This window comes from Strigops habroptila, chromosome Z (genome assembly GCF_004027225.2).
Source record: "Strigops habroptila isolate Jane chromosome Z, bStrHab1.2.pri, whole genome shotgun sequence".
In the NCBI taxonomy this organism is placed as follows: domain Eukaryota; kingdom Metazoa; phylum Chordata; class Aves; order Psittaciformes; family Psittacidae; genus Strigops; species Strigops habroptila.
This window is the reverse complement of record NC_044302.2, coordinates 20,841,872-20,867,380: the sequence shown is the minus strand read 5'-3', so window position 1 is coordinate 20,867,380 and position 25,509 is coordinate 20,841,872. Positions and strand designations below refer to the sequence as shown.

Here is a 25,509-nt window from a genome sequence, read left to right as displayed (position 1 = left end):
TAGCATCAACATCAACCTTCCAGTACCTAAAGGAGTCTAAAATAAATCTGGAGCGGGGCTTTTTTGCAAGGGACAGGACAAGGGGGAATGGCTTTAAACTGACAGAGGGGAGATCGAGATGAGACAGGAAAAATTCTTCCCTGTGAGAGTGGTGAAGCCCTGGCACAGGTTGCCCAGAGAAGCTGTGGCTGACCCATCCCTGGCAGTGTTCAAGGCCAGGTTGGATGGGGCTGGGAGCAATCTGCTCTAGTGTAAGGTGTCCCTGCCCATGGCGGGGGGTTGGAATTGGATGAGCCTTAACGTCCCTTCCTACGCTATTCCATGATTCTATGATCATGTTGGCTCATTTTGGAAGTGAGCAAAGGAAATCAGGCAGTGATGAGTGAGCCAGCTAGCTTTGACTTCGCTCGCCTGCCTGTGCCTTGCCCTCCCAGGGCAGTGTTCTTCATCTCCAAGGCTGCTCCCTTCTTGAGGTGCTGCACCATTTTCCCATTTCCTTGTCTTTCTTCCTCACCTCTCTTCTCTGCTTCCAGTCATCTCAATTCTGGCACCTTTGGCATCTTCTCCCCATCTCCGTTGCACCCTGGAGCATTTCTAGTGTTTGATTGGAAGCTGACAGCTTCAGCATGGGCAGTGGTAGCACTTCTACTGTCAGCTGATTACTTCTTGCCTAGACCTGTGAATGCTCCTGTCTGGTTTCTCAGCCCTGACCTTCCTCATGGACTAAAAATCACACACTATCTGCTTTGCCTTACATGCTCAGGGCGTCAAAGCCCAACCCCACAATAAATCCCATGTGCGAGGGGGTCGTTAAGAGAGGAGGGAAGGGAATGAGCAAGCAAAGGAATGACTTGCAAAGGCAAGCAACTGCTTGGCCATTTTCCATACCCTGCTGCTTACCATACAGACCTCTCCAAAAGAGTCCCCAAGCACACATCTGCCTTTGCAAGGCTCTAGAAAGCTTGCATCTTGCAGATAGTCCCTCCAGCTTGGCAGGAGATCGCAGTGACTCATGTTGCAATTACACTGCTTATTAATATTTGAAAAAAAACAGTGAAGAAAGGACCCTGGTGATGCATTTCCTCCATGTGACATAACTGGGAATGGCTCAAAAGTAATTTTAAGCTGATTTATTTAATCCTGTCTTCTGTTTATTTAAATGTTTGGCTCTCCTTTATTTTTTTTAAGGAAATCCATAGACGAGTCAATCCATTAAACACCACTGCTCAGCTGGCTCCCAACCAGATCTGCTGCTCTCTGCAGAGGAAATGGAAATAGCTGAAAGAGTAGGGGGGTTGGAGCTAAGTGTTTTGGGGAATGATGAGGACAGATGAAGGTGGCTAACCTGCGGTGTCAATGCCTATTAGAAAAGGGGATGCAGGGTGCTCTCTTAGCCATTAGTCCCTGCTCAGTACAGTATTTGTATCCATATTCATGTTGTCCTGGAGTAGATTCCTGGATTGGGATTCCCCAGGAGCTCTTGGCTAACAGGCTGGGGATCACAGGGTTGGTGTGGAGTCCTGTATGAGCTAATCCATCAGCTCTCTTGATGAGGAAGCATTTCCTTCCCCTTCCCAGGTAAGGCTCTGTGTGTTGTATGGTGTAGCACAAGGTGTACACACATCTTGAGGGGTTTTTTTTTGCTGTCTTCATCCTGCAGTGCTGCCTTCCCCAAGGGAATCCATCTGGGCAGTGGTATCAGTCCCATCTTTCTTCCCAGCAAAGTTCAACATCCTTTTGCAGTGCCTGCAGATCTCCTGTCCCCCATGCACAGTTTGGAGGCTTGCTGTTGCTCTCCTAATGTGCTCTGAAGCTGTCCTGAAGCAGTTGTTTCTCACTAGCTCATCACCAAAGGAGAATCTGGCTTTGGAGGGTCAGTGCTATTCAGGGCTTTGCATCACACTGAAAGACTGTCCTCTGGCAACTTATTTTTAAGGTCTGGCCTTGTTGAGCTGCTCTGAGTCTCTCTCTCTGCTTGCCATCAGTCAAGCCCAAAGCAAGGAAAGACTTGAGCTGGATGGAGCTGGATCTATGCCCTTTAAGTTGTCATGCCTGTTTTTATCATTCAGGTAGCACAAGGTGTTGCACCACCTCCACCATGCTGAACAGAGGCCAGAATCTAACAATGCATCTGTGGCATCCTGAGTCATCTCTGCTTTCTCTCCTGTTCCCCTTACTACCCAGTTCTCCTGCTCCAGTAAAGAAATGGTCAAGAGATCTAGTTAAGATTCACAAAGGCAGCACAGAAAAGTGGGAGCAAGCAGTTCCCTTTGATATGTAGACAAGTCAGGATACAGGATTCCTGGCTGTCAGATGCTGTACTGCTGCACTGCATCACCTCGTGCTGGTTCCTGTGCTTCCCCAGCAGGGAGAGGCTCCATGCTGCATTTGAGACCTGGTTTTGAAAGCAATCTTTAAAAGCCCTGTTTAAAATTTGATGTGCTTAAAAACTTCCTCACAGTTCGAAGACCAACAGGATCAGGCTGGGAGAGGGTTTTCCTGCACAAGCTGCTCCTTTTGTTGGTGTGAGTCTCACAGCCCAAACACCTGGTTGAAGAATGGATATTAGAAAAGGTGAAAAGTTAAAGCCCAAGTGCTCTTTGTAGGCAGTGGGTTAGAACTTTCCACCACAGGTTAAAAGCGCAGCTGCTGGTAGGCAGTGCTGAAAAGAAGACCTGTTCTTTGGGTTATCTCCCTCTGCAAGCTCCTTGTGCAAAGGCAGCTTCTGAGGTAGTTGTTCAGTTCCCTGGGCCTTCCCAGCTGGACCCAGGTGCTGAGATCAGGTGGACACAACAGGCAGTGAGGGCATCTCTGAGAAAACTATGGAGGACTGATGCTGCTGGTTTCTTCCTTTGCTTTGTTTGCCTTTCTCTGGCTCCAAAATGGAGTCATTTCTTTACAGCTGAACATGTTCTTGTTTGCTTATCTGCTCCTCTCAATCTTCCTGGGGGTTGGAAGTTGTGCTGGGACTTCTTTCTGACTCATGCAGGAATGACGGGTGAGGTGCAGCTGGTGTGTGATGTGAAGCAGGGTAGACTCCAGCTTCCTCTCTGTTCTGCTAACATGACAACCTACCTGTGTTACTGCAGCGGCCAGGCAAGGCTTTGAATACAGGAAGAAGATCCAAATGATTTCTTAGCTTGGTTTTTGCAGCTGTATCACAGAATCATAGAATGTTTTGGGTTGGAAAGGACGTTAAGATCATCTAGTTCCAATCCCCTGCCATGAGTAGGGACAGCTTCCACTAGACCAGGTTGGAACTTCCTACATTTCTCCTAGAGCATCCTTCAGAAGTCTGCTCCTAGCACTGTACAAGAGTTGGTACCCTTCCCTCACAAGGATTAGGTGAGCCTGGGCTACCACTGCCTGTGGAGGTAGTGATGGACTTGAACATCTACGTGACCTTCAAGCCAACTTCTCCATGACAAGCTGAAACATTTTGCCCCTGTCTTGGGTTTCCAGTATTAAACTAGGAGAGGAGGAACCCCAGGTGGGGTGGAATACTCATATTCATCTCTCTTCTTTGCTGTTATTTCCTACAGCCCTCCTGCGTGTCCTCCTGCAGCACTGCAAGGTTCTGAAGCCCAGGTCTCTTCCGTGCTCTCTAAGCTCTGCTGTCACACTAAGTCCTGCCAAACTTCTCCCATTGCTACCAATTCCCAGTACAATGAAGCTGAACAAAAGCTTGTGCCAAAGCAAATAGCCATCTTAACATGGTTTGGTTTGGAGCTTTGCTCTGTTGGTTTTAGAGCCACTGTGCTCTCATCCACTATGGCTAAAATAGTGTGACCCCATGCAAAGTGAGGGTGTAAACTAAAGACCGCGAAGAATTCTCATGTACATGTGCCTGGCTTTAATTTGAATTTCTTTTGGTGGTAAAGCTTCTCTGGGTTGGGCCTCAAAGCTACAAGATACCAAAGCAGGGAGGCTGCTTGTTTTCAAAAGAGAAGTTACACTGAGGATGAGCTTAGGACTGAAATGATGGGATGTAGACAGAGGTATGTAATTGCAGTTGGATGGTGGAAAATCTGGTCAGCCCAGCCTGCCATACATGGAAGTAGCCCATAAGCAGAAGTCTTAGAGCAGGGTGGAGTGATGCTTTCTCCAAGGCATTGTGAGGGCACTGGGTTGAAAGATAATCTCTGCACTGCATTGTGCAGGAATAGGAAGTTTCTCAGGGGGGAGTGTGATTCATAGGGAGCTTCTTGGCTCAGCACCAGTTCCAGACCATAATTGCATGCCTTGCTTATACATACGCATATACAGTTTGTATGTATATGCAAAAACTAGCGGTCAGCAGGCAGCCTGGGCTTGAGGTGGTGCCTGGAGCATTCCTGGGTGAAATCGTGGAGCAGATTAAACCCATCTGCCATGGAGGACAGGCAATCCTGGTCTGGGAAGCTGGCTCAGTGTGAGGGGAGAAGGTGTAGGGTGTCGGATTTGGTGAGCTTGGCTTTGGATGCCTGGCTTCTCAGGGTGCAGAGGGAGATGCTGGATTGGAGACAGGCAGCAAATAAAAGCAAAGCTTTTACATATTATTAGCTCTGGGACTATTTGAGTGCTGAATTTGAAGGGGTTGCAGGTATCCGACTCCGCACAGTGTGCCCGCAGGGATGTTCCAGGGCAGCTCCGGCTTCCTCCAGCCCCACCCACTGGCTGGACCTTGTCCTGCCTCCTTCCCTGCCCTCTAATGCATGAAGAAATACCTCCTTAGGGGGATTTGTGAAAGCAGAGGTGAGGACAGGGAGTTTTCAGATTGGTTTCAGGTGGTTGTTGCTGCATTACCAAATGACCTCCCTCGTCCCAGTGCCTGCTCTATTTCCTGATGGTGTAGGAATGTGTCAGCACGACCTAGCAGGATTTTCCCTGGGGAAGAGAAGCCCCCAGCCCCACTGCCTTCTCTCTGCTCCTGGCTGCAGATTGAAATCCGGTGGCTGTAAAGAGAAAAAAAAAGGTCTTGGCAAGATCAGAGGATAAAAGTTGCTGTGCTGGGGACCTGAAAAGAGGTCTGGTTAAATCGGTGCGGGAAGATTAATGGTGGGTTTTCTGTCTTTAAAGCTTGTAGAGGCAGGGGGGACACAGGTTTGCCTTTCACACTGTGTGTGCCTGGGGCTCAGCCAGCCTTGCTGCTGGCTGCTCTTGGCCCTGGGGCTGTCTGCCTGTGATCAACTGCCCTCCCCTGGCTATGGCTAAAAGGTTTGAAGGGAGGAAAGGGAAATATAAAACAAAATAAGTGAAGCCCTCTGGGGCAGCCTTGGTGCACACTGCTGCAGCGAGAGGCTGTATTTCAGTGATGGAGCAGGAGGAAGCACCCAGCAGCGTCCTCGACTCTCCTGGTCCCCACCAGGTCATTCCTGCAGCATTGCCAGTTTGGTAATACTGTGGGCTTTTCTACAGCCTCCCTGATCTAAGACAACTGATCCTCCTTAAAGAAGTGCTTTGCAGCCCTAAACCTTCTTGGTTTTCATCTTGGTAGCACCATCAGCTGAATTCCTATCTTCTTCTTGGCAAGAATAACCTTGCCCCTGGTATTGTGTGCCTCATTTTATTAACCAGGGAATCCCCACCCTCTGGGACATTGCCATAAATACCAGCAAGGACAGCATCTTCAGGAGCTCAGTCCATATCCCTGCCCTCATCTGTGCCCCAGGATCTGCTGCTGCAGCCCCCATGTGCTGCAGAGTGCTGCATCTTGCTCCACAGAAGTCTGTAGCAGATTTGGGATCACCTCCCCTTCCTTTACAACATTCCAGGCCAGCCCAGTGTTTTGGCCAGAGGCAAACTCTCCCCGAGGAGCATCAAGGCGATGCTTTGCATGCAGGAGGTGCATCCCATCCAGCACACACCATTCAGGTGCTGCTTTTCTCCTGCGCCGCTGCCAGCAGAGCTGGTCTCAGCTTCGTTCAACCAGAACAAGCAGCAAATTAATCTAACCTAGATCTGGAGAAGCTAAGGAGAGACTGGCTGGTTTGTGTGCCCTTTAAATTCCTGCCCTGGAGGCAATACAGGGAGAAATCTTGCCTATTCCCAGCAAGGAGAAAGCTGCTTATTTGTAATAGCTTATAACTGACTGATAACCTGCTCCTCATCACCCAGCTGTGCAAAGAGCTCCATCCATCCATCAAGTGCTGGGAATGGCTTGTGATGTTGGCCAGGTCTCCCCATGCATGGTGATGCTGCTTTCCTTGCTCCTTCCAATTCAGGAAGCCTGGAGCAGGGGCACACCACCCTACATCTCATCACCACCAGGAAAACCTCCTTGGTGGCAGCTCCTCTGGGCTGGTCATCGGGATCATGCCCTTGCCTGGTAGTTGGGAATGGTTCCGGCCCTTGTGCTCCAGCATTGCTGGGTCCGACAGCTGCTGGGCTCCTGATGGATGGGACCAGCTCGCTCCTGGCGCAGCCAGCCCGTTGCTATGGCAATGGCAGGATATTGCTTTCTTACAGCCTCCTGGGTCACACAAAGCCAGCTGCCAGCTCCAGCTTTGCTTAGCGCAGGGATGTGCAGTGCATACCAAGCACTCCTGGCTTTCCTTCGTCCCTGGCTGGGAACCCACTCCAGAGCATGCAGAGAAGGAGCAGCAGGAGCCAGAGCTCCCTGCCTCTTTCCCACGGCTGGAAAATCCCAGGCCTTCATGACTGCCTGCTCTTCCTCTTCCTCCAGGTGCTCATGGACCCGTCCCTCCTGCTTCTTATTTCCTCCATGCTTTTCAATTGCCAAATTCAGTCCATGCTGCTTTTTCCACCTCCTGTCTGTGACCTACATGCTGGCTTGGGGTGACACCCCTTAACCTCTCCAAAGCTCAAGAGGTCCAGCCATGCCCTCAGCATGTCACTGCTGCCCAGGCACCCTGCCTGGAGCGTCTCAAGCCCAAGCAGCATCTCAGATATGGCTCTGGGAGATTGGATTAAGGATCCAGCCTCACAGAATAAGACACAGCTTTATATGCTTTGGAAGGCAGCAGGGATGATTTGTGTCCAGCCCAGGGTCTTGTTCATGGTGCCTGATGCTGCTGGTGAAGTTTAAGCTGAATGATAGCCCAAGTGCTGGCCTCGATGGGGGAATCAGGGCAGCAGCAAATGCAGCAGGATGGCAGTCACAAGTGGCTGGATCATGCCATACATCAGCCGCATGTGGCCTTGGCTCCTGGTTGTGTTGGGTTCAGGAGAATTGGTAGCGTGAACGAGACTCCCAGCTCTCACCCGCCTGCCAGCCCTGGTAGCCAAGCCCTGAGTCTCTTTTTAGGGTTTTAGCCAAAGACACTGAGACTTGGAAACCTTTATGAGACACAACTTAATGCCTTTCCCTGCTCCAAGGCTGCAAGTTCAGCTAAGCCCGCATGATTAGCCACTAGAAAATCTACATCAGGCTTCAGGAGACCAGGCATCATGAGGTCTGCTCAGAGGCATCCTCTGCTTGGAACGAAACACCACCAGCATTGCTTTATCTGAGCCACTGATGGGCAAGGTCCTTCCTCTGCCAGCAGGACTGCCAGGACAGGCTCTCTTCCCTGGAAGAGGATGAAGGCTGGTGATGGCAGTGACCTCCTGTGCTAGCCACAAGGTCCCATCCTTGGCAGTATCACAGAGGTGCCGTATTCTTCAGGGACAGCAGTGCAAGTTGTTGTTGTCTTACTTTATTTCCTCCCCTAGAAGCTGTAGGCTGGGACTCCATTGTGTTTATAGGCACAGGGTCTTCCCTAGCATGCGGGAGCCTCCTGGAGCACCACGACTGTGCCAGCACCCAGGCCTGAGCACCATACTGCTTGCTCAAAAACCCAGAAGCTCCTCTTTCTAATTCAGGGGTCATGTTTTCAAGTTCTCCATGATCAAAAAAAAAGATGTAATTAGATTTTCTTTCTCAAGGTTAAGGGGTTTTTTGGTAACTCAGCAGCTAAAACTCCCATATAACTGCAGCTCCTCAGAAAGATGCCTTGTGAGAGCATGTGGAAACGTAGCACACTGTGCTGGTGGGCAAAGAGTGATCGGGGAAGTGCTGTGCTAGATGCTGATGAGTTAGACGTGGCAGTCAGCAGTTTTGGCAGCCTTTCTGCTCTGCACAGCTCTGCCACACTCAGAGCATCGGGGACGGCTGATGAAACATTTAGATCCAAGGACATTTGAATGAAGGGGGACCCAAAATAGCCTGAGACATGAGAAGGGTTGAGGACAACGAAAAAAAACCAAACCCACCCTGTAATAACTTGTCCAGAAATGCTATATATAGATTAATTCAGTGACTTCTGGAAGGAAAGAGCTATGAAAGCCAAATGGCAGCTCTGCCTGCTCTGGGATGCTGCCCTGAAAAGAGTGAGCTGAGGCGTGGGGGGCAGGCAGACTGGTGTATGCTCCCAAGAGCATCCTCGTGCTTTTGCTGGGCTTATCCCAAACCTGGGGTTATGAAGGGGAGGGGGGAAGCAAAACCTAGACCTCCTAGAAGTGGGAAGAGGGAGAAGCAAGCAGTGCTCCTCATTGTGCACATTGGTTTAAGTTCACAACTCTCTTTTTTCCCTCCCCTTTTCTCTTTCCTGCCCCATCCCCTCTGCCATCATTTGAAACTTCCACTTGGAACTTCACAGGTAGTCCTCTTTTCCCTACACTTTTCCTGATGTGCTGGGATTTGGGGTTTGCTTCCCATCTCACCGTTTCCGGCCACGAGTTTGGACAGGAAAGCTCACCCCATGCTGTCCATCTCTCCACAGGTAATCCTGAAGGACCTGGAAGTGCTGGCTGAGATTGCTTCTTCCCCAGCGGGACAGACAGAGGGTCATGGTCCCTCTGACAGCTCCGATGCACATCCCAACCTGGTGGAGCTTCAGGTCCCAGACAGGGCTGGCCAGCTGAGCTCCTCTGGTGAGTGACCCCATGCCCTGGGCTCCCTTGGTGCACCGTGGCACTGGTCAGATTTGCTTGGGCAGAAGGAGAAGACTCTCCTGCAGTAGGAGATCAGTAGATCCGTCCCCACCCAGCATAGCTTGGGGATCAAGTCTGCCATGGTGCAGACCAGGGCAACACTTTTATTATTGCTGCTCTTTCCTCTAGCTCATGTTTTGGGGATTTAGGACTCTGTTTAGTGGCAGGATGCTACAGAGGGTGGTGTGGAGGGGTCATAGAATCCCAGACTGATTTGGGTTGAAAGAGACCTTAAAGCTCATCCAATTCCAACCCCCTGCCACGGGCAGGGACACCTTCCACTAGGACTGGGTTGCTTCAAGCCCCGTCCAAGCTGGCCTTGAACACTGCCAGGGATGGGGCAGCCACAGCTTCTCTGGGCACCCTGTACCAGGGCCTCAGCACCCTCACAGGAAAGAACTTCTGCCTAAGATCCCATCTCAGTCTCTTCTCTGTCAGTTTAAAGCCGTTCCCCCTTGTCCTGTCATTACATGCCATTGTAAAAAGTCCTTCTCCAGTGTCATTATTGTCTTATTTTTAGGGGACCTTGGGTGCTAGTCTCCTTTCTCCTTGTTAAAGCCCTCAGAGCCCTAAATTCAGTCCAGGATGGGATGGTGGCTGCAAGCCCAGGTGTCCAAAACACACATAGGTCTGCAGAGGGTTTGGCCTGTGCAGATGATGTTGCCTGTCCAAGGCTGCCCACGTCAACTGTGAACTGCTACATTGCTCTGAGTGTCTGGCAGGACAATTATCCCGGCACATCGGGAAGTTTTTTCCATCTTCCCTTGCCTGTGGCTCATCGTTTGCAGTTGCTTGGCTGCCCCTCCTCCTCTGCTGCTGCTGTTTAAGGGCCTCCCTGTTGTACTCCCCAGGCCAGGTCATCCCAAGCAAAAGCACATTTCATGTCAGCTTTGGATTGCACCTCAAGCATGGAGCCAAGGCTGCATCTCCCTGTGTATCATGCGGCCACGGGACCTTGCTAAATCACCCCTGGAGAGGGAAGCTTTGCTTTCTGTTCCCCAGGCTTTGTTTTCTCTGAGGATCCCAGATTACTCTCCCCTCCCCAAGCTTAGGAATGTCTGCACCAGCAGCCAGCTCAGATTTTGGCTTGCTTGGTGTGGGGTTGTAGACTTTTTTGCAGATCTACCTCTTTCATGCTGGCAGCTTTAGCTCTGCCATGGAGGAGTGAGGGCTGCAATGTTGGTGATGTCCCCAAGGCCTCTGCATGTCTCATCTATCCTCCCAATGTCAGAATTGAGACTGCCTGGGTGGAGCAGCTCCTGCAGTGCTGGCCAAGTAGTTGAGGAGCTGCAGTTCAGCTCACGCTGATGGTTGTCTGAGGTTTCCTTCCTTGTGGATGATCTAAAAATAGCATGCTGGATGGCGTGGATCCGAACAGCTGCCGTGGCCCCTGTTATCTATCTGGAAGAGCAACTTGGCTTCACGTATTCGAGTGTAATGTCTGAAAAGTCTGGCTCTCCCCGCACTGAGCAGATCCGTGGGAGCCAGAGCTCCCGTTGCCCCAGTGTGGGGCATCTTGACCCCACACGGGTCATAAAGGACTCTAGCTCCCTCACCAGCTTTCCTCTTCCTTGTAATGCACCAGCAAATTGTTTCTTTGGGAATTTATTTGGGGCTGAGCTTTGCAGGGTCATTGGCTTTTACCCAAAGGCAGATGGTTTTGGGGAGGGGAAAAGGAGTTGGTTCATTGGCCTCAGATGTTTAACATGGCCCTGGTCCCATGTGGGACCGGCCACCCAGGGCTGAGACTGGATCGGCTGCTGGGCTTGGGCTCCCACAGGAATTGAGGTGTCACAGCTGGGCCAGGAACCTCCTCAATTATGCCTGGAAAGGCAGAGGCTCTTAGAAAAGACTCTTTTTGTCAGAGGGTTGTTGGGGGTTGGGGAGCTAGTGGCAGTTCCTCCATCTGTGCATGGTCTGGGGGTAGTGATGTACAGTGGGAGCGAGTGAACCAAAGGTCTGCCCTGCAGGCTGATGTGTTTGTGAGTACAGCCCTTCCCAGGCAAGAATCACAAGGTGCTGGTGCCAACAAGACGGTGTACCCCTTTCTGGGGTCACTGGTTTTGGACTGGGGTGGATGGGAGTGTTCCGCAAGCACACCTCCCCTGCAAGTACGCCTTGGCTCAGACAGTGTTTTCGTGGCAGTAGGATGCTATTGCACCATTGCAAGCTACCAACATTTCTCTCCATTCCCTTCATCCCACTTTAGACCAAGATGCCATGGGAGCTGGCAGTGGGAGGAGAGCTGCTGAGCTGTGTCAGGTCGTCTCCTCTCCGACCTCTGAGGCCCATCCAAGTGTGCAGTTGGTAAACAAGCATGGACACCCCTTAAAATCCTTGAGCTCGCAGGAGGATTCCATGCCGCACTCTCCATCTCGGCACTCCAGGCTTTGCCACCCAAGCGCTGAGGGCAGGAGAGAAGGTGGAAGGGGCTGGTGCCCCTGTGGTCTTCCCCGCTTCCTCTCACTCCCTTTCTTCCCTTGGGATGTGTTTATGCAGTTGTTTCCCTGCCATTGAGTTCAGTTTCCTTCAGATGCTGATTGATTAGTCAAGAAAGCCGTGTCCCACTTCCGCAGCCCGTTCCCAGCTCCAGTTTGTATTTAGCTGCTTTGTTCTCCAGTTACGTAAGGTCAGCTGCCCTTGACGCCTTCTCCAACACAATGAGCTGGGGCCAGCACCTCCTGGGAGACCCAACATTGCTCCTCTCAACCTGCTCCTGCTGCCCTGGGAGAGGGTGGCTGGCTGCTGGCCTCCATCAGTCTCTCATTGGTTATCTTCTGCCTGCTTTTCAGGGACCAGGTCTGTAGGGCTGTGCCCAAGAGCTCCTCAGTCTTGGGATGATGATCCAAATGCCCGTCTGGTTTGTATCATGGCAAAACTGCCTGCCAACCCTGTAGAAGTTGGGACAAGTAGCAGATGACCTAAGAGTGGCTGTCACCAAGGCCGGCAGGTCAGGAGAGGGAATTCTGCCCCTCTTCTCCTCTCTGGGTAGACTCCCCCTGCAGTCCTGTGTCCAGCTCTGGAACAACACCACAAGAGGGACATGGAGCTGTTGGAGCGAGTCCAGAGGAGGCCACAAGGATGCTTCGGGGCTGGAGCAGCTCTGCTTCGAGACAGGCTGAGAGAGCTGGGCTTGTTCAGCCTGGAGAAGAGAAGGCTCTGGGGAGACCTTAGAGCAGTTTCAGTGCCTAAAGGGGGTTTATAAGGAAGATGGGGACAGACTTGTTAGCAGGGTTTTTAGCAACAGGACGAGGGATGATGGTTTTAAGCTAAAAGAGGGAGATTTAGACTAGGTACAAGGAAGAAATGTTTTACAGTGAGGGTGAAACACTGCACCAGGTTGCCCAGAGGTGGTAGGTGCCCCATCCTCTGGAAGCCTCTGGAAGCCTCTGTACAGGGCTCTGAGCAACCAGATCTAGTTGAAGGTGTCCCTGCTTGTTGCAGGGGGGTTGGACTAGATGGCCTTTAGAGGTCCCTTCCAGCCCAAACCATTCTAGGATTCTATGACAGCATAGGTGCAAACCCTGCAGCCTGGTCTCCAGCTCTGCTCTGCATGGGAGGAGGAAGCCCGCTCGGAAAGGATGCCGATACCATCTGCTGCCTCATACAGGATAGCTCTTGCACATATCTCTTCCTTCCTTTCTCCACAGCTTTGTAAGGAGAGGTGGTTACAGCCTTTTGTTTCACAGGAGGCACTTTCCTCCTGCTTGGTCCGGTCTCTCCCTCCCGGCTTCCTGCCGGAGATGGAGGGGATGGTGGCGTACCCTCTGAGAACCTCATGCTATAGGATGTTTACTGGGAGGCTGACTCCATACGTGGGTGTGCTAACGTGCCTGAGATCATTGGTTTCCAGCAGCAGTCCATGGATATCCCAGGAGTCAGTGGATTACTCCAGAGGAGGCTGCTAAAAGTCTCTAAGAAATGTAGTGTGTTGAGTTCTGACTTGCTGTATCCCTGCAGGAGAGAAGGCAGTGCTCCAGAGCCTGGACCAAACTTGAGATGTTCTATGAAGGGGGTTTCCTATTGGCAGCTTTTTGAGGGGTTTTGTTCTCAATGAGCCAAACCACTGCCTTTACGTTGCCTTTCACTTTGTGTAATCACAGATCTGCAGAGGTGGCAGTGTAGGACAAGGTCCCACCTCTAGACAGTCTGTAACATGTTAGGGTGGCCTCTGAAAACCAGAGGCGAGAGTCTGTAGACTGCAGGGATCTGTGAAGGGTAGTAGAGAAAAGGTGGCCCCTTGTCAGATGGCTCAGATTTGCTAAACTGGCTTTTCCAATGGTAGGGGAGGATAAAAGTGAAACTTTTCCTTACTTATCCTCTCCACAAAAGGCCAGGAGACAGCTGGCATCACACCTTGGACCGCTCACTCTTGAAGGAGCCAGTTTCTAACAGCTTTTGCAGGATCAAGAGTGGAGGAGCCAGGCGGGCACGAGAGGAGAGACCTGTTACTCCTGAGTACTCTGAGCTCAATGCTACAGTTTTCTGATGCTTGGTGGCTTCCCCATCCTCTTCCCTGCTGGCATGGAGCTGAACAGGAGGGTTGACTTTCAAAAGTGCTCTTCTGCCTCTTGGAGAGAAGGGGAATTAGAACAAAAGGGTGATTTGTTTCTTTTCTGGGATGTTCTGCCACAGCGGTGGGATGCCGTGGACAACCCCAGGAGAGGCCATCCAGACTATAGCTGTAACACATCTGACGTGCCTTCAGGTATCGATCTCTCGTGAGGTGGTTACAGCACGTGGTGGGCCAAAAGCGTTGGGGATTCCCAAATGAAAGCTGGAATTACAGTCTGTAGGGGCTGATGCAGAATTGAAATTGTAGGTAAGATCACTCCTAGCCAAGCATATACCTCTTGTATAGTTACTTTGCTGAGCTGCCTCAGTTTCCTCAGGATGTTGCAAGGAATTTGGAGAGTGGTGTGAGGAATGAGATGAAAACCATAAAACCAGAAAAATGAAGGAATATTGGTGCAGAAATAGTCCGACAAAGCCCATTGCTGCTTGTTCCTGTTTGCAGGTTCTCTTCCATATGCTTCACCTTTCCATGCAGTAGCCTCAGCCAAATCTAAACTCTCCACCAAGCACAACCAGGCATATTTTGGAAGCTCTGCTGGGTATTTTCTTCTCCTGTATGTTATCTCAGCTATAACCCTGCTGCATTTTTGCTTATTGATTTACCTTAACAAAGCAAAATGAGCCAGTAGTGGTCTGCTAACCTTCCTAGGAAGCATGATCATTGCCTGCTGCCTTCTTCCAAGGCAGGCACAAGCACAGACCCCCACTCTGTTGGGGTGTGGGGACCCCACTGATCCTGATTTACAGTTTGGTGAATCCCAAACTGTGTTGAGTGGGGGGATCCAGAGGATTAGTGCAGCAAAAACCTCATTTGGCATGAAAATACATACCCTGGCCTGTCGGGGGGGGCCTCCTTGCCAGCAAGATGCTGAAGCCTTGGGAATTGGAAACCCACGGCTCTTTAGACAGTTAGGAAGGGGAGAAGCATCCATGTGTGCAGGCAGCCCTGCAAAAGCAGGCTGAGCACAGCTTCTGACCATGCAATCCATAATTTCAATGGATTTACTTCCTCAGCAGCATCCTGTGCGCCGGAGAGGGGAGAGAGGAGGTTTTGCAGAGCCCAGCTGAGCTGCCGACACATTCACATCTGTTTCCAGCTACACCCTGCACGGGGTTTTTGGGAAGCAGGAGGGGGAAAGATTTGCCTTTTTTGCAGCTCTATTTTTATCCCACTCCATGAGGCTTCACCGCCCTGTGTTTGTAATAGCTGAAATTCAAAACATCCTGGGGAAAGCTGCCCGGGAAGGGGGGAGATGCCGCGTGGATTCCCACGTCGCTGCCTGGGGTTTCTCCAAAGCACCATTTGGCAGAGCTAAGCTGCACGCGGGTTGAAGGCTCATGGACCAGCTCCGGTTGCTGCTGGGTTTATCCTAGCTGCTCCCAAAGGAGCTGAGGGAGATTGTTCTCCAGGCTGAGCTGGAAACATGATGCTTGGGTGGGAAGGATGCTTGGCCCCACCAGCTCTTAGCTTTCCCTCCCTATATCCAAGCTGAAATTGCTTCAATTAGGGATTGTGGTAAATCATTTTAGCTTAAACCACTGCAAATTCCCGTGTGGATACTCTAACCAGTTTACCCAGCTTTAGCTTGCTTCGGAAAGAAATCAATTCTGGTCCAATCTTATTTAAATTTGGTTTAAATGGAGTTAAGCAAGTCCGCACTGGTTATAATTAAGACCAGTTTGAAACCAATTATGGTAAATTAGTGGAAGTTGCATTTTATGCCAGGGTGAAGTTTGTCACTTTGTGGCTGAGGTAGAAAAACCCAAGTTCATGTCAGAGTCTGTCAGGTGCCCCTGGAGCAATTTGGGAACACTTTGGCCACTGAAGGTCTTGAGATGGCTCAGCCCATCAAGCAGCCAGATGGCAGAATGTTCCAGGCTGCTGTACAATATATATTTATAAGGGTCTTAATATAGATCCCTAATTGCCTGTCTCAGTTGATTTATAGCGTGTCCACGCGAGTGATGGGAACAGCACGAACTACCAGTGAGCGTTTGGATTGAACCAGGGCTTTTGGCAGACGTTTGGTGTGCTTGAGCTAGCTACCATGGGTCAGGGGAGCTGATGGTGGTGCTGGTTTAGGTGATCTAAGAAGCAGTAGCTTGCCTGGGAAGGGATTTATTATCCTGGCATCCTGGGATCATAGAATCATAGATGGTTTGGGTTGGAAGGGACCTTAAATCTCATCCAGTTCCAACCCCCTGCCATGGGCAGGGACACCTTCCACTAGAGCAGGTTGCTCCAAGCCCCGTCCAACCTGGCCTTGAACACTGCCAGGGATGGGGCAGCCACAGCTTCTCTGGGCAACCTGTGCCAGTGCCTCACCACCCTCACAGGGAAGAACTTCTGCCTAAGATCCCATCTCAGTCTCTTCTCTGTCAGTTTAAAGCCATTCCGCCTTGTCCTTTCCCTGCAGGCCTTCATCAAAAGCCCCTCTCCAGGTCTCTTGTCAGCCCCTCAGGCACTGGAGCTGCTCTAAGGTCTCCTCAGACTGATCCCATGCAAATCCCATGAGGAGACGCACAGATCCGTGAAGGAGATGTGCAGATCTCAGGAAGGCAGAGACAAGCCCTGCACTGCCTTTCCGTGAACAGCCCTGGAGCTGCTCTAAGGTCTCCTCTTCTCCAGGCCGTACAAGCCCAGCTCTCTCAGCCTGCCTCCAAGCAGAGGTACTCCAGCCCCTGGAGCATCTCCATGGCCTTTCAACTCATTCCAACAGCTCCATATCCCTCTTGTGTTGTTGCCCCAGAGCTGGACGGAGGACTGCAGGTGGGGGTCTCCCGAGAGAGGAGCAGAGGGGGAGAATCCCCTCCCTCGACCTGCTAGCAGGAGGATGCTCTAGTTGTTGATAGGGTTCCTGGCTGTGTGGTCACTTAAGTCATGGAGCTGCTATTTCTATGTGTTTTTTGTAGCCTGTTTCTGTCAACTCTTGTTTCACCGCTCTGATGTTCCTGTGGGCCCAAAATTCCCATTTATTCCTATTATAGTGGATATCTGGGCTGAGTTTCATAATTCTGAGCAGGGATCTTTCTTCTTCCAGCTCCCTGTTCCATGCCAGATTTAAAAAACAGGCAGCAGAGCTGTGATGTGCTACCAGCCCAGCTCCGGGTACGTTAACAGCCGATCTGGCAGGTTACCGATCTGCAAAGTCTCGCTTCAGGGAAAGGGGGAGAGGTGCAAGCTTCAATTAATTAAGCAGTTTTCCTAACACTTCTCTCTGCTTGTCTCTCATGCTTCGTAGAAACACTCGACAAGCTGCTCCTCTGGTTCTATGGAGCTGGGGATGCCGCTGTACTGAGCTCTGGGCTTCGCCAGGAAGGGTTACATGACAGCAAACAAAGTGCCAGCCACTTCCTAGACATCCTGTAAATACAGAGCAAACAGGAAGTTTGGAGGATGGGGAGGTTTTGCAAGGGAAATGTTCTACCTGCTTGGAAGAAGTATTGCCCTTTTTAACTCCAGCTGAGGTTTGGTTGAGCCTTTTGCAGCCTGGGAGACTCCTGCAGGCTGGTTTCTCACCCCCAGCATTACCCCTGGAGAGCACTGGGAAGGCTGCTCCAGTGAGTGTGCTATGGTGGAAACCTTCCCTAGGGACATGGAGTGGGAAGTGGCCCACTGGGTGTCAGGTGGGCAAGGGATGGAGAAATGATCCCTTTGGAGTTTGGTCTCAATGCTCCCAGAGGCAAAGGATGATGATGGATCAGCTTCCTGGGGTGGGCAGACTGTCATAGCTCTTTCTTCTCCCAAAAAAACAGGGATGAGACTTGTTTTTGTCATCTCTGTATCCCAGTCCCTCCTTGCTTCCTGACCACTGCCGGCTTCCTCCAGGCTGGGCAGGAGGATTGGTGATTCGGTAGTGAGTTGATGGAAGAAATCAGCAGGATTGGAGGTTGGTTGTCCTGCAGATTGCAGCCAGGATCTGATTTCCAAGGTGATTCTAGCTTTTTTGGATACTTGGCTGACCTGGAGGATCCTTCCGAGTCTCCAGTATGAGATGCGGGAGATGCTGGATCACGTCAGGAGCACGGATTTGAGAGTTCTTCTGTCTGGTTTGCCTTGCACTGGCATTCCCAGGCTCCTGGGTTTTGTCCAGCGCACATCACTGCCGGCACCCCAGCAACAGGAATGATGGACCTTCCAGGGAGGAGAGAAATTACTGCCACCTCCTATTTTTCCCCTGGGTTGTGTTTTAGGATATGTGTAGGCTTGGGCTGTCACTGGAAGATGTGTGAGGCTGTGGTAAGGTGCAACGCTGGCTGTGCTGTGCGGAGGGAGTGCTGGGCAGGAGGTGCTGCCTGTGCTCCTGCCAGAATGCATCAGCCCTGGCAGCAATGTCCTTGTTGCTGGAGGGGGCAGGTCAGAGAGCCAGTTTTGGGGGTCTTGAGAAGGAAGAGACTCACAGATCAGACCTTCCCCTGGACAAGCTGCAGCGCTGGGGCATTACTAGCTGGTGGGGATGAAGGTGTGCTGCTGAATCTTGGGTTGCAGCACAGCTCTGGTTTGGATGCCTCAGCATGTGGACAAAATAGGCAAAAAAATATCACTTTTGCAGCTTTGAAAGGCAGTTTCCATCTGCTCTTCACCTCCCCTCCCCACAGGAAAGAAAACCAGAGCTTGCTTTTGAGGCTCTGCCTGTGGGAGATACAAGGCTGAGGGACAGGCAGGCACCATGGGCTGCTCCATGTCCCCTTGTCCAGACCATGTCTCTTCCAACCTGCTTCTGAGCAGCTGTAGTGAGGACATGTGGGGCATGGCTGTATTTTCACACCGGGTGCTCCCTGCCTCGGAACAAACACACCTTTGTTTTGGAGCACATCAGCTCAGATCCACTTTTCTTTTTGCCCAGATCATCTTTCCCACAGCTGAGGGGAAACATGATGCTATGGCAAACACTTGTACTCTGGGAGATGCCTACTTCAAAGCCTGGCTTGAGGTTTCAGATGTACCAAGAGGGGGTGAACACACGACTCTGGTGGGGAGGAGGCTCCAGATTCTGGTCCAGATGATCCACTATTTCATTTTTTTTTTTTTTTGGCTATGTTCTCTTGGATGCTAAATCCAAATCAGGAGAAGCTGCCCTGCCTGTACCTGTATCAGCAGGACAGGCAGGGTGGAAAACAGCCCAGTGGCTTTTCCATCAGCTTTCCTGGGCTTTGGCAGCTTGATTGCATCTTTAATTGGCTGCTCCATGCTCTGCTGAGCCTCGGCAGAAGCAGACAGCATACATAAATCAAACTCTTCAGGTTTCCATCGGTGAGTTGATGGAAATTCTCGCTGTTCTCAGGATGGGGGGAATAGCCTGGGGGTGCTTGTGTATGCTGGCTTCCCTCCTCACCACAGTTAGATGTCGTCTTTCTGAAGGAGAAATTAAGGGAGAGAGCTCCCCTTGTTGCAAAGTCACCTTTAGAACTCCCTCTCCAAACATTTGCTTTCAGAGCTGTCCTGCTGAATAAACCACCTCCCCTGGAGTGTTGCTGTGGGAAAAGCAATCTTTACCTGCCAGCTCCCTGCACTTGTGGGTCTGAAGCAATATTTTTTGCTAATGCTCTCTGTGTACCCTGAGCTGAGAGATGCCCCTCTGCCAGTCCTCCCTGGTTACCCACCCCACAAAGTGTCTCAGACCAAGTTAGGATGTCTTACCAAGCGGGTCCTGCAGCAACCCATGCACCTTACAACCTGGAGCACTGTTTGCTGTTAAATGAGCAATAGGAGTCCCTCAAGAGTGAAATTATGGCTCCGAGAGGTGCAGAGGGGGATGCTGGCTGCTTGGCAGAGGCTGTGAGCAGAGGCTTGCCACCTCTGGGTGCCCTGCGTGAAAAGAGGGTGCAGAGAGCATCCCTGCCCTATACCACTGGAAATCCTCCAGCTGCAAACAAAGCACCTAAGGTGAAAGGATGAAAATGCCTGGAAGTGCTTTGGGTCTGGATATGTCAGAGCCTGTTGAGGCTTTCCTCAGCATACTGTCTCTGCTTTCACACCCAATCGTTTCCTTCCAGCCAGGGCACTTCCCACACCCTCTATGCTCAGTGTCTGGCCACTCTAATTACCTTCAGCTTCTTTTGTTAAAGAGGGGTTTTGCAAATGAAGAACAAAGAAAAACCCTTTGGTTTTGGTACAATCTCTAAGCCTGGAGCTCTCCTGTGGTTTGACCGGTACTTTGTGCTAGCCTTAGGGCATGTTGTGTGTGACACTGTTGCACCAAATGGCTCCTGCTCAGGGGAAATCACGTCACCAAGCATAAACTGGTGGCCGCCGTCCGTGATCCAGGGCTGAATGTGTGTGTGATGCTGCTATGTGCATGCTAGGCTCGGGGAACCTGTGGCCTATGGGGCTGGGTTAAAGGCTCTTCAAGTCACCACCAATCTGGTTTTTGGGATGAGTGTACATGCTGTATCCGAGGAGATAGGATTGCCTACTGATGTAGAGCCTCAGGCACCTCTTCTCCTACCAGCTACTGAAGCCAAAGGGCTCTGTGATGATTGCCCATAAAGCCCATTTCACCCCTGTGTGCTGCTGCAAGGGCTGGGATCCTCAAAAGACACTTTCCACTGGGATGGAGAGAGCTGTGGTGGAGCTGGAGCTGCTTGGACCAAGCAGATGAGGTTATATGAGGCCTGGAAATCTTCATTTCAAGCCCTAATGCTCCTCTGCCACGTGCTGTGTCCATGTTTTGCGTGTCTGCTCTCTGACTGAGACTCCTTTGGCAGGAGGGCCCCGGCTGCTCTAACTTGCTCTTCCCTGCCTCCCCAGGTATGAAAGGCTTGGAGTGCTCGCCCTCCACTCCCACCATGAACTCCTACTTTCACAAGTTCATGATCAACCTGCTCAAGCGCTTTAGCAGCGAACGGAAACTCCTGGAGACCAGAGGACCTTTCATTATCAGGTCAGAGCACCCCACCAGCTCACTGAAGCCTGCCGGGCATCCCCTGGGCAGGGTGGGATAGGGAATAAATCAAAACCTTTTCCTCAAGCCTCCCTCAATCACTGGTACACTGTTTCAGAGCAAATGGGATTTGCCTTTCATGTGTCAAGGCACCATATTACTCACTCCAATCCCCAGAGGCAATGTAGCTCCTTATAAAACAGCATTGTCAGAGCCTGTTTCTTTAAGAAACAACTAAACCAGCCAGAGCATGAAGCCGGGCTTGTACTTTGGCTGCCAAGTCAAGTGAATCCCTACACCCAGCTTGGCTTGATGCTCCACCAGCAAAAACCTCGTCCCCCAAAGCTGCATGTTTCGATGCACAGGGTTGGTAGGTTTTTCTTTGGCTTTTCAAGGAGCTATGGTAAAGGCTGGTAAGCCAAGTGTCATGGCAGCTGGCAGGGCATCGTCTTTAATGCAGTGAAATCCGGGGCAAGGGACACCAGTTCCTCAGCTCACTGGGAAATAACGAGCTTAATTGTGTAGAAATCAGTGAGGAGGTTGGTGGGAGGAGCGGGCAGGACACTGGGTTTTTCTCCCTTGCTTTCAGGGAGGTGGCGTCAAAACAAACATTGGGAGAGCATGAAACCCAAGCCGTGCTCCTGTGGGAGAAGAGAGGCGTCTCCAAAGGTGGAGGGAGCACGAGGTGTTGATGGGGTGGTCCTGTCACTGTAATTGCAAAATAAAGCATGCAGAGCTCTCTCTGCTAAGCTGAGCTGGGGGTTGAGTTGGGCAGCAATTTGTGCCCAAGCCTTTGGGCAGCCCAAGAGCTGCTGGATTCATCCTGTGAGTGGTAAGCAGCAAGGCAATGTGTTGCAAAAACAGTGAAAGGGGACCAGGGCAGGGTTGCAGCTGCTGTTTGGGCTGAAGATGAGAATTTCAGAGCTTTCCCCCCACTTACATTAAATTTTAGTGTAATCTATTCCATTTGCTCTCAGAAAAATCTATCTGAGCATATGTTTTGTTTCTTCTGATACGATTCTGGAAATGTTGGGTTTAATATATGGCTCCGAGAGGTGCAAAGAGGTGCATATGGGGATCTAAGAATATCCTACTCGTAGCATCCCCACTCTTCCCAGTCAGCACAGCCCTGGGTTTGAGCAGCCATTGGCAGGAGAAGTGGCCCTATTCTGTGTTAATGGAGCAGGGCAATTAGAGCAATAGGGGCCATTTAGAGGCTCTCCAATATCATGTCCACTTCAGATCTTTCCCTCTGGCTCTGACAGGATGAGCTGGGCTGGCGGGCCCGGCTTTCCCAGCAGCCAGCCAGCAGTGCGGCAGGACTGGCTCACAGCAAGTCAGCATGCTGGGGCTTTGTACAGTGATTCATGCCCTAAATAATCCAGTAAAGCCAAAAAAGTGCGTATATTTATATGATTGTGTCTTTTGTCAAGTCATGTTGTGCGTAACGGGGGGTAGATGCAGGTCTAGAGACAAAGAGGTGGTTCTGGGAGGGGTGAGCCATGCCCCCAGGTATTAGCGATTAGCTCTGAAACCTACTGATGGCAGTTGAAGTGCTGGTGTTGGCTACATCTCCGCTGCCTCAGGAAAAGGCAAGATGGGAATAGAGGAGGGAAACATTCAGGGTTCTCTGGGAAAGACTTATCTCTTGCCGGAGAGATGCAGTGACCATGGGAGCCTCCTGGTGCTATTTTTAGCAACGTTTCCAATTGAAGCTGTATGTGAGTTCCCACATTACATCCCTCCCTGTCCACAAGCCAGCTCAGCTGTTTTGCACAGCAGGGTGAGAAGCCAGCGCCATGTTTGACTTGGGAGATGCTGGTGGTGCTTCATCCTGGGCTGGAGAGCACAAGGGGATGCTTGATTGGCCAGGACAGCATGTTCTAAAGCATGATCCTCCTCCACCACTGGCACAAGCCCTTTGCTCCTTTTGTCCTCATCATCTTCCTCTCCCCTTAGGGACCACTGCTGCCCATTTCTGCTGCTGACTGGCCTGGGAATTACAAAGCAGGGAAGGAAAATAGACTTGTTAAGTTCAGGCAGTGATTTCCAGCTGCAAGATTAGCACACAGGGGAAAGGGAAATGGGGGACAAGGGGTTTATTCAAGCACAGCAGTTTTCCCCATCACATTGTCAATGCACAAGTTCAAAGATCCATGAGGTCAGGTGGAGGGTCTATGGTTAAAGGTAGTTTATTTCTAACCCAACTCAAGCTCGTTCATGTCTGGTTGCTGATTCTGAAAGGACTTTAGTTTCTCTCCTGATATGGCCTCACAGTCCCAGAGGCAGAGGTTGTATTATGTTGTGTGCTTGAGGACCTGACTGTGGTTTGACCATCGAGCTCTGCAGGAGCCTGTGGAGATGGGACCATCTCTTGCTTTGTAGGGACCTGTGGTTCCCAAGACATGCAGAGCTGCTCTGTCGCCTGCCTGACATTGGGAGATGGGTGGGAGAAGCACCCGCAGCCCTCCCAGTCAGAGCTCACCTCCAAGCCTGGCTCGGGCAGAGCTGGGGGCTGATTTGGTGCTGTCACCATCGGTGACCCCGGTCCCCAGCTGGGTATCTTGAGATGCCAAAGAAGATAGGGTGGAGTTAAGTGGAAACAAATCGCCTTTAAAATAACAGGCAAACAGCTCCAAAAGTTTCTGTTGCTCATGAAGAAGAACCCAGAACATTTCTTCTCCCTTGCCTGGGATCACCATGGTGGGGGATAACCCAGCACTGGCACACAGTCCATCTGCCAGTGCTGCTGGTGCATCTAAGAGGGGCCTTTGGTCTGCTGCCTTTCCCTGGTGGGATCCAGGTGTGATGCCTCCTCTATGCCACCACCCAAGGGGACCTCACGGAGGCAGAGGTTATGGGTACAGGCTAAACCCTGGCAGGATCAGAAGGGTGACATCCAGGAAAAGGCTCTTCAAAGCTACTTAGATGCCTCATGAACACCTGGGTGAGGATCCTCTTTGTGAAGGGATGTGCTGGAGGGCTGCTCCCAGATTCTCAGTCTTTCCACCCTTCTCTTGAGGAACCACAGAGGTGGCAAACCTGCCTCCATGGTCTCTTCCAAGGATTTTTTTGGGGCTGGCACCAGTCTTCTGCGCCACAGCTGGTGGGGGTTTTCTTTGGGGGTCAGTCTCTCTCACTGTCACTTGTGACTTTTTTTATGCTGGAAGCCAGTAGTTATTCCACCTCTGAAACTCAGAATTCAAAGTGCTGCCTTCTCCTCTCGAGCCAGGCATGTTTGCACCCAAAGGTGGCTCCCAAAGGGTTGTCTGAGGCAGGAGCATCAGCCATCACTCAGTGTTACCTCTCACCTTGATGAGCAGACCCGAGACCTTCCAACCTTATCACAAATTAGGAGCTATCTGCCCTAGCTGGCACGTGGCCGTCCTGGATTCAACAGAGCCCTTAAGCGAGAAGCAAATGTTCACATTCAGCTGCTGGCCTCCGGACGATGGCTTGGAGCAAAAGAAAAATGCGAAGGAGCTTCCAAAGCATCACATGGCCCCTTGGAGCAGGAACCCTGTGGAGGGAAAGCTGTTCAGCTGGTCTGGAGGCAGGCAGCCAAGCTCTTCAGCTCACACCGAGATTTAACAGACTGGATTTAACGCTTGCTTGTCAGTACCAGCACTAGGGGATGGGGAGATTAAGTGAGAGGCAAAACTGTACCCCACGGACACAGTTTGAGGATAGGGCTGGCTACTCTAGCAGCCTGCCCTTAGAACAAGCCATCTTCTCCCCTCTCATCCCTCCCCAGGGCTGGTTGTGCAGCCCCAGTGCTGTCCCTGGAGTCTGTCTGAGCTCTGGGAGCCAGTTTAGCTCGCTAAGCCCAGCCTAGCACCAAAGCAGCCGGCTTTTTGCTGCTCTCTGAGATGGAGCAGCTCAGACTGCTGCTGTGGCTGATGTACCTTGCCAGGACAGCAGAGGTACAGTGTGTGCTTGAGTGGCTGGTGACATCCCTGTGTGCATTGTGTGCAGTTGCTTTGAAGTGTGGGGCTTAACTTTTAAGCCCAGAGAGGCTGTTTTCTCGGTGAACAATGGCACCCTGGGGCAGGAGATGACGCCTGAGTCAGCACTTTGCTCCCTAGGCAGGGGCCCGTGTGCAGGGGTTGTCTCAGCTTGTTTTATAGAGCTGTTAAATAAACCTCGCTGCTGCCTAGCACCTTCTCATGGGGAGTTTTCTGGGGTTAAGCTGCATGGAAAGGGGCCCTGGGGCAACTTTTCAGCCACCTCCTGCACAGTGCACCCGGTGGGGGTTGGCTGTTTGACTGGGGATGGGACGGTCCTTGGTTTTTTTGGGGATGCTGGAACCCCGTGCAGGGTGGCCAGGAGGGTGGGCTGGTTCTCCATCTGCTCTGGAAGAACTAGGCTGGAGCAGGTAAGGTTATTCAGTCAATTTATTGCATTAGCTGGGGAGGTGGAAAATCCCAAGTCTTGTGTTTGGGCCATGGGTTTATGGCCATGGGTTATGCAGATGGGAAGAGTTCACCTGGCTAGAAATCCTGGCTTTTCCTTGAGGTGTCAAAGTCTTGCCAGGATGACGCCAGTGGAGAGCAGGACAGGGAAGAGAGCAGAGCTGGGGACAAACACCAGCATGTCACATTGGAGACGTGAAGGGCTTTATGGTGATGCCCTTGGCATGTGGCTGGGGTGGCCAGTCCGCCGTTTCTGGGCAGGAGGGGACTTTTCTGCCTCTGAGAGAGGCTGAGGCTGGCCACACAACACCCCTTTCTCCTCAAAAAGTAGGGAAAAACAAGCAAAGTGAGTTTGAACCTGCTAACTGGGATGAGGAATTGGAGAGGGGTGGAGCAGAGGAGCAGAGGACCGGCATGTCCTGTAGAGTACAGGCATCCATCTGATGCTCTTGGCAGGCAGGCAGTGAGGAGCATGTTAAATCACTTTTTACTCGGCCTGCCTGGCATTCCCAGGGCTGTGCTGTGTCTGGGGGAGCAGGAAGGAAAGAGCAGCCCGCCAGCATTCCATGGGAGGGCTCTGGGGAGGCAGTGGGATGGGGGTTTAGCTGCAGGCTTGGATAGCAAGGGCTACACTGGGAATCCTGTATAGAGCTGGTGGGTGTCTGCTTTGATGGCAAGGGGATGCCAAAGGCCCGGGATGCCATCATCCTGCAGTGATTCACTGT

The 25,509-nt window shown here is 51.4% G+C and overlaps 1 protein-coding gene across 1 annotated transcript in view; it reads left to right on the top strand.

Annotated features, from left to right (window-relative positions):
* Positions 1–25,509, top strand: part of VAC14 (VAC14 component of PIKFYVE complex) — a 64,240-nt gene that overhangs the window by 22,176 nt on the left and 16,555 nt on the right. The window contains exons 14-16 of the mRNA XM_032919649.1: positions 8,703–8,853; positions 11,123–11,335; positions 20,240–20,372. Coding sequence (XP_032775540.1) covers positions 8,703–8,853; positions 11,123–11,335; positions 20,240–20,372 — 497 coding nt within the window. The remainder of the gene's footprint in view (positions 1–8,702; positions 8,854–11,122; positions 11,336–20,239; positions 20,373–25,509) is intronic.